Here is a 14,132-nt window from a genome sequence, read left to right on the forward strand (position 1 = left end):
CAGTATAAACCAGGAAACCAAATAGTACAGAAATTCAAATAAAAATTCATCAACTCCTCCAATCAGGAATATCAGTGGAAATATGTTGGATCCCAGCACACGTAATAAAAGGAAATGAATATGCAGACTCTGCTGCCAAATTAGCCTGCACTATCCTCCAACAATTTCATATGCCCCATGTCAGACTGGGTAAAATCAGTTAAAACATTAATTTACCAGGATTGGAAGAAGAATGGGCCTCGGTGCCAACGACAAATAAACTTAAAAATATAAAAACTGAAGTCTATGCATGGAGAACATCCTCACAGGAGGAAAGAGCAAAAGAGGTGATCCTAGCAAGGCTACGTATAGGACACACAAGATTCTCACATGGTCACTTGATGTCACACCACATGCTGACCCAGTGAAATGTAACAGATGTCAAACACCATGACAGTACAGCATTTGCTTGTTGAGTGCCCAAATTGGACCCAGGAAAGATCTATTTATCTGCGGAGTTCGGAAATGAAAAATATTCTTGCGGAAAGCAGGGATTTTTCAATTAATAAATCATAAATTTTTTAAATAAGACGGGTTTCTCAATAAAGTCTAATTTTTTTTTTTTTTTTTTTTTTTTTTTCTCAGGATTGATCCCTGAGAACCAGCCCGAGAAGAGTCTACTTGAGACTCAGAGGTCTGGAAAAACTAACCCCTATTAATAATAACTGTACCAGTCTGTATGATACACAAAATACTTTATCTTTTGCATCCCTATGTGACTGCAGCATATGAATGCATTCTTTGTAGTATTCTTTTTCATTCATACTATCAGCATGCTTTTTTATACTGTTACAATTTTATGTATCTTTTATTACACTTAAAAAAATTTCTGTGTCCATTAATAAACTGCAAAAATTTACTAATGAAGTCTAGGTGCAAAAAGTCCTTAGTTATGGCTAAAAAATAAGCATTTTTGAAAACATCAACCTCTAACATTTAACTGTCAAATATACCATGCAGCATATGAATGACTTTATCAATCTTAAATATACAAAATCACTTACACCTTGGAACTACTCAAATAACAAATAGTTTCAACTAGCACATGCAAGCAAATATGTCCAAGATTATCAATTTAATTGTGGCCAATTAATCATTGAAGCATGAAAACCAAATAAAAAATGTAATACTTACAAGCTCTAACCATGGAATGATACAATCACTGTGATAACAATGCTCACAATGCAACTGACGCACACCCTCGTCTTCCTTGAAGTCTTCCATACATACTGAGCATTGTAGTCCTTGTTCTAGAAATGGAGAGAGAAAAAAAATGCACTTACATAGTCAGCACCTTAAATGTTGTAATAGCTTTGTGTAATTCTCAAATTGGCTGGAGTAATACCTGATGTGGAAATAGTAGGTACTATTGTCAAAATTGAAGAATAAAAGTATTTTAGACAACTGAACCAAAATGTTTATGTCAGAGGTATCCTTAAACATGAGCAAACCCAGTTCTCTTCCTCCTAATATAGTGTTACCCATATTCACATACCTTACATTTTCAAGCTATGCTATCTTATCCTCGTTCCATGAAGCAAAGAAAAACAATACTACAGTGAACTCCTGGATTCGCAGGGGATGCATACCACACCCCCCACGCACCACAAATAGCTAAAATCTGTGAATACTTAAAACACTTCTTAAAAGGCTTACACTGCCTATTTTGGTAGTTCAGACACAAAAGAACCCTCTAAAAATGATCATACCAGAATATTTTAATATGGCTGAAGCTCTTAAAACTGGCATTCTACGGTCAGGGAACTGCCATGGTTCGGCTTGATTTTAAATCAGCCACCATTAATTCCTTGCGCCGCCACCAGGGTGGTGCCTCGTATTGTTTACAACGTCAAGACAGCAAAAACTATGCCATATCTTCTGTTTATATGAAAATAGTTGTTAGTGATGAAAATATGTGAAGTCAACTTTGTTTTTAATATTAACCTTAAAGGAATAAATATATTTTTTTTAAATATTCCACTTGAGAAGGCTCTACCAAGTCAAAACTTATAATCAAAACAATGAAATATTTGGCAATGCATGAATTGAGACACATAAGTGACACAGTTTTCATCATTTCTTTTATGTAATTGGGTATTTACCTATTTGATATGCCACCCATGAGATCATATGATGCTAGAGGTAAGAAGTGCAAGGATAAATCTTTAACTATGCTAGAAAATATTTATTTCTTTAGCGGATAGTTTAGTGTTCACTTTCCTTAATAGATGGCACTGTGATCGCCAAACCTCATTCATTATTTTTTTCATCTCACTAATAAATAAAGTAGAAACTAATGGAAATAATTATGAAGATATGAAATTTAGGATATGAACGTCGCCGATAATAATGTGCAGATTCTGAGAAGCTTAGTATTGTAGTTGACAGCTCTCAGGAACGCAGGCTAAATGTGTTAAATAAAGTACACTTTTTTAAAGAAAAAGTTAAAATATACACGTAATAAAATTATAAAAAAGTGTCAGAACGGTAAACCAAGTTAGTATGGCTAAAGTCGGAAACTAGGCTATTTGTATGTGGAATTACCTTGCAAGACTATGTTTACATAGAGGCTTCATTTTTTAGGATGTATTCTGTATTCCGGGATTTTCTGTGGTCCAGCAGTGGCATGGTCCCAAGGTTCCCGGATTTAAGAGGTTGGACTGTAGTTTTATCACAAAAAGTGCATTTAGTCATGAAAATGATAAGAAAATACAGTAATTAGTGAAAATTTCTGTGAAAAATACTGCTAATAGGCAAATTTTCCACGCATAATGTCTATACACAGTGCCTTCCCAATCTTACACATTTCACATTTCTGTGGTCTACTTTGTCTCAGATTTTTGTGGAACACATTATTCACATTTCCACAGGAATTTTCACTAATTTGCAGATTTTTTTTATTCCCATATCTTTTAAAACTATTACTAATTTGCTTCTTTTTTGTAGTGAACAACACTGTTTATTCACTAATTACTGTATTTTTTCATATTGAGTAAGTGACTAAATACTGATTTTCATGATAAAAATTATTTACAGTTCTCTAAATGTATTTGAAATGATAATTCACTACTTATTTTCATCTTATTTTCCAGTAAAAACAGATTGACAAATAAAATAAAAATTAGCAAATATTTTAAATATATGTACAACATGCTTTATTATAATCTTTACAGTAATATTATTTCAAATACATCGTACATTACCCTCACAAAGATAAAGAGAGAGAGAGAGAGAATCGTACACCTGTTACGCTTAGTCCAGGGCCCAACCTGGCATGAGCTAATAGATACATAACATTAGTTAGTACAGGCAGTCCTTGGTTAACAGCAGACTTGGTTAATGGCAATCTGGTTTTAGCGCCATAAAATTAGCTATTTATGGCACCATAATGGGCCAAGTTTAGGTTATTGGCGCCATAAGGTGCTGATAATAGTTATGGTGTCCTTAACATACCTAACAGAGGGCCCATTAACCAAACTCGGCGCCATAAATCACCGAGCTTTGGTTAATGGCGTTTTCGCTTATCAGCACCCTACCAAGAATGGAAACCCCTACCCCCATAACTGGGGGCTGCCTGTATACGTATGCTGTAACTCATTTTCATCATAAATATCAGTATTTAGTTATATACACAATATGAAAAAATGCAGTAATTAGTGAATAAACATTGTTATAAAAAATAAAGAAAATTAATGATGATTTTAAAAGGATTAATACTTCAATATATGAGAGAAAATGGCTTACGTATACAGTACAGGGGTAAATTGATTAGCAGTCAAACATTCTGTATGACAGATTGATTTAATTTGTATTAAACATTTTATAGACATTTCGCTGTTTACATTAATACATATTAATATTTTGAAATGAGTAAATTGTTATCAGCATTTTAGGGGGGCATATACATATTTAAGAGTAACAGTTGTAAAAGGGTACTAATCTGTCTTTGGATTTTGGGATGATGGTTTGGGGTGTATTTTTATTTGAAATATTAAATTGTTTTAGTATGATAATTTGAGGGTATTTTTTGCTTGAACTCTCAAATCAAGCAGTGAAATGTTAAAATAGAGTTATAAGCATTTTAGTTCATCGGGTACTGGGTATTTTGTAGTTATAAACCAGTTATAAGCATTTTTAGAGGGGATTTTTGCATTTCAGCGGCAAGTTCTGGAACCTAATACCGTATAAAATTGGGGGAGCATTGTATGTTCCATAGAGAAGTACACAAATTGCTGAGTCCGTGGATTGCAAGCCTGCGAATCTGGGAGGGTTTACTTTATCTATAAGTAGATATAACTCCCAATGTTAAAAACAAAGAAAATTACTTAAGTCTTTGTCGTAGAAGCCTAATATAGATCTTTATTAAAGCATTACAATCTGTTCCTCTTTTGACAGTTTTCTGTCCAAATGACTACCCTATTAGAGGGTACTTTTCACAGGATGCACTGCAGATAGTACTAGAGGTTCCTTGCAGCATACCTTTGTCTCCCATCTTTATAGCTTTTCTTTATAATTTTCATCAATTTCTTTTGGTCTTTTCCCCTTGGCTGTTCAACTGCTTTGAGATTCTCCTGCTCTTATTTCCCTATCATATCATAACAAATCCTTAAGGGGAACCCTACATTACAAACAAACTTGTGTAGTCTCATTAACCTTTTCTGGTAGTGTCTCAAAACCTAAAAGAGCTTTCAACAGCAAGGTAGGTAAACCAAATACCTTTCAACAGCTAGGTAGGTGCATCACACAAAGCCTAGTAAAAACAGTATGCATTTAATTGCAGTTAAAAGCAAAAACCATTTAATCAAGAAGGGCATTTTCATCTGCAGCCTTCTTTTAAATCGTTTGGGATTGTCACCAAACATTAAATACTTTGTAATTTGAGACATTCCTCTGGTGATGGCAAGTTATATGTAAAAAACTTGAGTAATAATATACTATAAACTTCTTTGTAATGATTTAGTAAATACTGAAAATGAATCTTATGTTCAAGCATCCAACACTTGCATTAGGGGAAACCAGAACACCAGTATATCAGGAAATTCTTTTAAAGTGGACCCGCATATTCATGGACTAACGTGTTTGCAGGTTTCTCTATGGACCATATCTACCCTTATTCACGGGATATCTGCGTATTCGTGGTATTTTTTCTATAAGAAATATACACATTACTGTATTTCTTATCAACTTCATGATCAAATGCACTTTTTGTGATAAAACTATTAAAAAATCAGGTATAAGCATTTTTAGTGGTTTTATCTTGAGTTTGAACAACAACATAAAATAGGCAGTTCTAAGCATTTTTATAAGGGTTCTAAGTACTATTCACAGATTTGGACTATTCTCACATATACAGGGGGTTCACTGTGCTAATTTTTCTAAGCTGCTCTGCTTCTAGCAGTTTATCTATCTTAGTCATTAAAATAAATGAAACTCTATTTAGCATTTCTCACTGAAATTTAGTACATATTGAGACACTCAGTTGCACTAGTACAGGCAGTCCCTGCTTTTATTGGCAGCATCGGTTAACAGCGTTTTTATTTCAAGACGCTTGGCTAATGACGTTGTTAACCTGATTTTCGGCATTGGTTAGTGATTTTCAGCATCGGTAAGCTGTTTATCGGTGCTGGTCAGCACTCATGCTGTCGTAAACGCAAATTATACCATAATTATTGTGATATTCCGGTTAAGGACGATTTTTCATTAGCAGCAATTGGCCGGGAACGGAACTCCCTTCATTAACCAGGGGCTGCCTGTACTGTATTTGTAAGTTATAATTTCAAAAACTAAACAAGTTCATGAAAGTTTATGCATTTGTCAGCAAATACTTTGTTGTGCAAATAAGCATTGGTCAATAAATCTTTTATGGAAGTAACATACAGTGCTATTTCTATCATGCGCATTGAGTAAATCTTCAAATTTGTAAATCATGACAGTAGTAATAAGTCTTCACACTTCTGCTATTTATAAAAATGAAAAATATTTGGTTTACCAAACCACAATATGGGTTAAAAAAAAATGGGGGTTATAAAATTCTCCCTAAAATCACGTGACAATATTGCAGAACCCAAAACTCACTCTCTCTCCATCACTTACATGTAAATACAGTAACACTTTGTTGTACAATATCATCTCACTCAGGGACTGACAATTTTCTCAAACAAAATAAAAAAAATCTAAGTCCTGAGCCCATTTATCTAATGCAGTTTTTCTATAAATTAATCATAATGCAGTTTTGCTATTACACAAATTTTTCTAATGTAGTTTTGCTAATGTTCCATTACGCTAAGTTTTCTTGTGCAATTTTCTTTTAACAGTTTTATTGTAGGTTTTACTTTCAAGTACATATTTTTTTCAACAATTTTGCTTTTATTTAGAATTTGATAAATGCTCAACAATGACAATTAGTCACTGAAATTTTGTCTTCTTATGTTTCGGTTACAATTATTTACCTAATTATAAATTTTTTTGTCTACTTTTTTTACATTTTTGTGATCTGTGAAGGTAGGAATTAAATTAAAATATGTTCTATAAATTAATTTTTTTTTTTTTTAATGGCTGAGAGACATGTCAAGTAGGTTGAAATGGCTTCTAAATAATCTAACATACAAATGTACAAGGTTATAGAGTAAAAATCATCATTTCATAAGGTTTTTTTCAATGTAATGCATTACCTATTAAAAATGCTAGTCACCTGTCCACATTTGGCATAAATTTCCCTCTTACCTTTCATTTCATCAACTGCAGTTTAAAAGTATCTTATATAAATTTCATTTAAGTCAATTCCTATACTTCAAAAACTTAAGTTTAGGCCTATATTTGCCAGACAAGTCAATATCCAAAAAATAAGCATCTCTAGGAACATTAGACTAATTCAGATCCATAAAATTTTAACAATATATCTATCTTAACATTAACTCTCATAGGGATGGGCTTCATTCCTTGAAACTTACCTTCCTTATATTCAGGGAAAATATACTTTGTAAAGACTTACCAGCCTGATCTTTGGTGATGTTAACTGTTGGTATTTGAGATATCTGATCTCTGGGACAATGGAGGAGGACCAGTTCCATCTAGCTGATTCATCAACTGAGTTATGATCGCATCCAGCCCACCCTGCCCCATGCGTAATCACCAGGATTTGAAGCTAGATTAGATGCCACCAACACTGGGAAACCTGGGAGATCAATGCCTATGGGTGCCCCTGCAAATTCTGGGCCTCCTACACTAGCCTCAATAACACCTGTTGTCATTTGCATGATGAGGTCATGTATTAGAGGTGCAAGAGCGTGTCTCTCTCCTCCACTCACTCTGCAAAACAAAAAATACATGGTTGACTGGTTGACTAAGCAAAAAGAGAGAGAGAGAGAGAGAGAGAGAGAGAGAGAGAGAGAGAGAGAGAGAAGAGAGAGAGAGAGAGAGAGAGAGCGAGAGAGAGAGAGAAGAGAGAGAGAGAGAGAAGAGGAGAGAGAGAGCCTATTATCATTGGTTTGGCCTGATTATCAACAGTAAGAGTTTAAATTTAGGTTATTATAAGCTGCAGGTTTTTAAAAAAATTTATAACTGGATTAACTGAAAATAATGAAGACTGACAAAATTTCTTAACCTGATTTGTTTACAAAACATGATGTTTAATTCATACTTTGGACCATTAACACAACATTGTGCAATATCCATATGTTACTTCACATTCTGTACACACAAGTATAAGATCATATGGGCCATTCATCAACATCCATGGATCAAATGAGAGCGACCAATTCTAAGACAAGTAAAAATTTCTTATATCAATCATTCCTTTTGATATGATGAATTCCATACGCCAACCCTCAACTAGATTTATTTGTTACTCCTGGTTATTAATTCCATATATTCTGCCATTTGAATTACAAGTGGTCTTGTCATAATAGTTGCAGCTTTGGCTACTTGACTGGTTTCATTTCCATTATGCAATTCCTTATACAATCCAGTATTTTCCCTTTTAATGATAAAATTCACTTGTTAACTAATAACTAATAAGAACATATATACAAGTGACCTTGTCATGGTAGTTATAACTTCAGCAACTTGAGTGGCTTCATTTCCATATTTTCTGCCATTTAATGATTAAAATGGGTTTCAGACTTGTTAAATAATCACTAGAAATATCTATAAATAATCTTCTCATTGCAGTTGCAGCTTTGACTACCTGTCTGGCTTCTTCATTTCCATTTATGTCTACAGATGCAAGAATCCAAAATATTTCAACATTTTAACCATCTTCATCTCATTTTTGAAGTAACAATTTAATGTTATGTAAGGGTATTTTTGGAATTATAATTTTGAAGGGCTCCTATAGCACTTATAGAGTAGCTAAAAACTTACGAAATTCTGAAATAGCATAGTATACTACTTCAGTAATTTCAACTGCCGAGACCAATGCACAGAATTGAATTGTGAAAACAGAAGCATTATTAAGGAAGGTGAAATGGTAAGTTTTGTTGAGTGATATAACTGTAAATCCAATGCCTGGTAAAGATTTGGACCCATCATTGTGTGAAACTTTACATATGTTCTAATGCTCATTGTTTTAGATGTTCTGAGGTGTGTGTAAATAGTTTTTGAAGTCGATATAAATTTGTACCCTATACATAAACCATTCAAGAGGTAATTCTATTACAGGACATTTTATTCCTATATTTGTTTACTTAAAACAGTCTCCTGCCTCTAATTGGGAAAGATGGCGAGCAACTGTTTTTCATTTTTTTTTAAGGAATTACTACCTTATATACACTGAATTAAATTACACTCAAGAGTTCAAGAGGTGGGAAGATTAAAGTTCCTGTTCATATTCTGAGCCCCTCTTTACGAATGGGCCCAGACTTCTCAAGGATCAACCTTGGGTTGAACTGTATATCTGATATCTAGAGTCTTCAATAGTAAATGGTTTACAGCAAAGGTACAGTGAGACAAACCTTACCTTAAATATAAGATATGATTATTAGTAAGGTACCGAAGCATAACTATTACACTATTTATTAACCCTGGCAGGCCTCCACTTCCCTTAGTTTCCTAATTCCACCAAAAAATCTCATGATGTAATATCAATTTAATAATGAAATGAGATAATACAGCAGCAGTTGAAGTTTTCTTTCCCCATCACCCGAGTTTCATATGTTCACCTCCCTTAACCCATACTTATGTTACAAACTAGAAGTCTTCCCTTCAAGTTTTAAATGGTTTCAACATACAAAAAGCAAGCCACTTCAATACACAAAGCTAGTAATAAACAAAGAGAGGTACCTTCTCCCCTCCTCTCTGTCTTCTATGGGCTAACAGGTGTTTTCCATCCTTCTGGAGGGAGATTGCCCTTCCAAACAATAACATTATTGTTTGGAAGGGGAATCTCCCTCCAGGACTTCAGGTATCAAGGACCTATCTGGGGTTACTTCTCTTTGTTTTTTACTGGCACTATCTGACATTAATTCCCGGGATGCTTCATTTCTTACTGGCACTTGGACCAGTTTGGGTGTTACTGGGCCTCTTCCCACAACAAAACTGTCCAGAGACATTTGTTTCTGGCATTTCTTTAAAATTTGCCTAAAGTTAAACAAGACATTGTTAACCCTCTTACGCCGAAGGGGTATAATAAAAATCGTCCCCGTATGCCGAGGCGGTCTCGGAGTGAGCGCTGAAGCGGAAAAAATATTTTTTTTTTTTTAAATCACAGCGCGCTTAGTTTTCAAGATTAAGAGCTCATTTTTGGCTCCTTTTTTTTTCATTGCCTGAAGTTTAGTATGCAATTATCAGAAATGAAAAAAATATAATTATCATATATAAATAATGCGATATATGATAGCGCAAAAATGATATTGTTATGATACAATAAAGTTTTATACATAATTACCTGGCAGATATATACACTTAGCTATAGACTCCGTCGTCCCCGACAGAAATTCGAATTTCGCGGCACACGCTGCAGGTAGGTCAGGTGATCTACCGCCCTGCCGCTGGGTGGCAGGAATAGGAACCATTACCGTTCTAGAACCAGATTTTCTCTTCCACCTGTCTCCTGAGGGGAGGTTGGGTGGGCAATTAATTGTATATATCTGCCAGGTAAGTACGTATAAAACTTTATTGTATCATAACAATATCATTTTTATACATTCAACTTACCTGTCAGATATATACTTAGCTGATTCACACCATTGGAGGAGGGTAAGAGACAGCTAATTACTGAATACAGATAAACAACATACGTTGTAGGTAATAAATAAATAAAACCTTGGTTCCTACTTGTTTTAGGCGGAAGATTCCATGGCTAATGCCTAGGAATCTGCTTCGCCTCAAGAGCCTCAGCGAGGATGTGACCTATGGCTAAGAGTTCTTGTGGGTCTGTCAATGGGGTCTTATCCACTTACTCAACAGAGCCTGATGGCCTTTGTCAATGGGGTCTTATTACATGACAATACACCTATGCCTAATGGCATAATTAAGGAGCACAACACCGATCCCGATCACCTGATCCTAACACGAGGGTTAGTGCTTAATTTGAAAAGAGTTATCCTCAAACTCCTTTCAAACAACCCAAAGAAAAACACGACGTTAGATAAAATTTAACTCACTAGTTAAGGATCAGTATCGGCTCCCTATCCCAGCAACGTATCCGCAGACAAGTATCAACCAAGAGAGAAGGATCTCTCGTAGGTTATCTTGACATCCTTCTGGTAATGGGAAGTCAATACATTGTTGCATCTCCCTTATGTGACAGCTAATATGTCCTTTATGACATATTGTTATGGAAAGAACAAGAATTCGCAAAAGCTCGCACTTCCTGCGTTTTTAATTCTCAGCTGTTTGAAGGAATCAAGGCACTTATCAAGTGCTATGGAGATCACACTGTCTCAAAGAAGACCAGGGTGCTCTTTGATACAGATCTCTTCTGGATGAAGCCTGGCTGGCGCTTTGCGCCTGATTTGGCGCCTTGCTAGGCTAGCTGGAGCCTCTCGCCTGGCTGGCGCCTCGCGCCTGATTTGGCGCCTTGCGCCTGGCTGGCGCCTAGCGCCTGGCTGGCGCCTAGCGCCTGGCTGGAGCCTCTCACCTGGCTGGCGCCTCGTGCCTGGCTGGCGCCTAGAGCCTGGCTGGCGCCTAGAGCCTGGCTGGCGCCTCGCGCCTGGCTGGTGCCTTGCGCCTGATTGGCGCCTAGCGCATTACTCTTGGCTGGCGTTTCTGGCGCCTGGCTCCTGGCTGGCGCTTTTTGGCGCCTGGCTGGTGCTTCTGACACCTGGCACCCGACTAGGTCCTCCCCCTTAGCTGGAGCTTCTAGCTTGGCTGGCGATGTCCACACCGGACACACTCATCTGTCCTATCTGTTCGCTTCTGGCGCATTTGCGCCAGATAGGAGGCCCGCTCCTTCTCCGCCTCAGACAAAAAAGCGTTATTCGAGCTGTCTGCCTCTGGCGTTTCTCGCCTGTTTGGCATTTGGCGCCTAGCTGGCGCTACGTTGCCCGAGGATCCTGAACAAACCACAATAGTTTATCAGGAGACAGGAGAAGGGTGGAAGGAACTCTTCCACCTTGAGCCTCTGGCCTCTGACGAGGGGAGGCGTTTGTAGCCAGTTATATCCAGTAAAAGATAGGATATCTAAACAGGACAAGAGAGAAGAGTCTTCCTCCAAGGAGGATCCTTTGTGAGTACTTCTGTTGCAAACGAGATCTATTCCTACCTGTTGAGGAGGTTTCTCGTTGCAGAAACTTCCCTCTCCTTGTCCGAAGGAGGGGAAGGAGCCTGGAAGTCGAAGGAGACTCCGAGCCGAAAGTGGGCGAACCCAGGCTTCCTTAGCTCTTATCGTGTCCCTCTGAGTACTTTCTGGGAAGCGTTTCGAGCCCTCATCGCATCCCAACAACTCTGTAGGCAAAGTTAAGCCTTTTCTTCTGCTGAAGATAAAACTTACGTACTCTGCCTGGGCAAATAGACCCTTCTATTTCTTCCCTTATCAATTGGGAAAGCCCCTTGACTTCAAAGCTCTGAGCCAGTATTAGAAGGGTTTTAGTTCTTTGCCAGACAGTATGCTGGCAAGAACCAATCGCCGAGTCTGCATTGAATCTGATGCGAGATTCCAAAACACAAAAATTCACTTGTTCTCTTGGTAGTTGGTAAGGTCAAGAGAAAAAATGAATTCCCTCATAAAAATTTCTAAAAGAAGCTTGATGAGGAGAGGTTCCAACTTGTCGGAAAAAGGACTCTGCGGGCCACGAAAAGATCCCAACTCGAAGTACATGATATCCTACAGTTGGTTGTCTCGAGGTATCGTGTAAGATCCCGAGGAACTTAGTCCTCTGTTATCTTCCAGTTCCTTTGTAAAGACAGAGTATAGCCTGCTACTGTAATCTGTGATAGCAGATATAATTACAAAGGTGATTCTCCTCTCATAAAAGGAATAAAACCCGCTATGTGGGTCACAGAGGTATCGGAAGAGGACAGTTTCCTCATTCAATCCAGCAGGATCTGCAGCACTTCTATGTCTTTTCTATGACACTTGTCATTCACCTTGCAAAATCCTCTCATCCCTATCACTTCTCGTCAGTCTGCACGCAGACAGACTCAGTGTCGAGGTTTTTTAGGTCACTTTCTAAGTGAGGCTGATAGAGTAGACCGCCTCCCTTATGAAAGCCATTATAAAAGTGCTGTAAGAAGGACGTGACCTCTGTGAATCCAGCTTCCCGAAGGCAAAAATGGGGCAAAAAGCATCATCCTCTCTTCCTCTGACGCCAGTAAATATCTTAATGCGTCCATTAAGAATTTAAATATTGGAGAAAAAATTTACTAATGTTTATTTCCCTTTCAAAGTAAAGGATAGCGTATATTGCTACCTCTCTTGGTTCGAGGATAAGGAAGCAGTCTAGAGGAAGTCTCTTCGGCTTCAACTTTGCGAAAAGATCTATAAAGAAGACATATCACAGGTTTCCACAACTCTCTTTCCAACTCAGCTTATAGACGTTAATAGTTATTATCGTCGATCGAGAAGATTCTCACGGACGTGCAACATCGTGCAGCGAACCTCTTAAGGATCGTTACGTTCCGTGTCCGTGTTCCAAACAGGTTCTCTCTTGTTAACGCGAACAGGGGCGAAAAAAGAGATTCTCAATGCTTCTTGAAATATGAGAGCTGTGGAAATGGCCTAATTGATTTAAGGGGGCCGGCCGGCTAATGCCCTTTTTTAAGGACAGGACTTTGATATTCATACCACTTAATAAGGTGACTTGGGACATCTCCAAACCGCATATGATTTTCGCCTCTGACCTTCGGTTTTGTGACGCCAGGGCGAGTTATCCCGAAAATAACCATTTTTCAAATTCTATCCCCTCCCTTGATATTTGATATTAAGACCTGGGATTACTACCATATATAGACCTGATGTAGACCTCCAATCGAATAGAGAGTTTTTTTTCTAAAAGTAATTTTTTTGCTAGATATGAATTTTTCAATATGGTAAAAAAAAATAAACCCTATAAATCAGGAGAAAAAAAATGTATAAAAAAAATACAAAACAAAAATTGGAAAAAAGGGCTCTATTTGATTGTTCTATAATGTCTTTCTGAGTTATATACCAAATTCCAATGTTATAGCTTTAAAACTAAGTGAGAAGATAGATTTTGAAGGTCAATAAGTATAGTTTTGAGATACGGGCGTTCAAAGTTTTCCTTCGTATTTCTATAAAGACAATGTTAATAAATAATGATTATTATGAATGTATATTTCTTTTTTGTGTATTAATAAACCAAAACTATTTTATTTATCATAATTTAATCATAAATGATGATCCCTTTGCTCATATATCGCAGCCTGGGGCACTGCTTGAGGCAAGATGGGCCACTCCTTCCTAAGCAATTCTCTCTCCCCCCTTCACTAACTCGGCTTATTACAGCGAATTTTCTTCTTCTGTATGTTAGCGAGATGTTTTCCTTGTATTTTCCTCTTTGGCATGATGAAATTCTTGCCCGAAACAAAGATAAACAAACGTAAATGCAAGAGAATGTCAGAGGTGAAACTCGAAGGCGTACTCTTTTTATACAAATAAATCATGATTATTATGAATTTCATATTCCATTTTGGGT

General features: G+C 36.9%; 1 protein-coding gene across 1 annotated transcript in view; it reads right to left on the reverse strand.

Moving 5' to 3' along the window:
• Positions 1 to 1,113: 1,113 nt before the first annotated feature.
• Positions 1,114 to 14,132, reverse strand: part of LOC135223230 (E3 ubiquitin-protein ligase RNF126-B-like) — a 47,514-nt gene continuing 34,495 nt past the window's right edge. The window contains 4 exon segments of the mRNA XM_064261722.1: positions 1,114 to 1,289; positions 7,031 to 7,082; positions 7,084 to 7,154; positions 7,157 to 7,347. Of these exon segments, the coding sequence (XP_064117792.1) occupies positions 1,129 to 1,289; positions 7,031 to 7,082; positions 7,084 to 7,154; positions 7,157 to 7,347 (475 nt within the window). The 3' untranslated portion in view covers positions 1,114 to 1,128.

The sequence above is a fragment of the Macrobrachium nipponense genome, chromosome 8, assembly GCF_015104395.2.
Source record: "Macrobrachium nipponense isolate FS-2020 chromosome 8, ASM1510439v2, whole genome shotgun sequence".
Taxonomy (NCBI): domain Eukaryota; kingdom Metazoa; phylum Arthropoda; class Malacostraca; order Decapoda; family Palaemonidae; genus Macrobrachium; species Macrobrachium nipponense.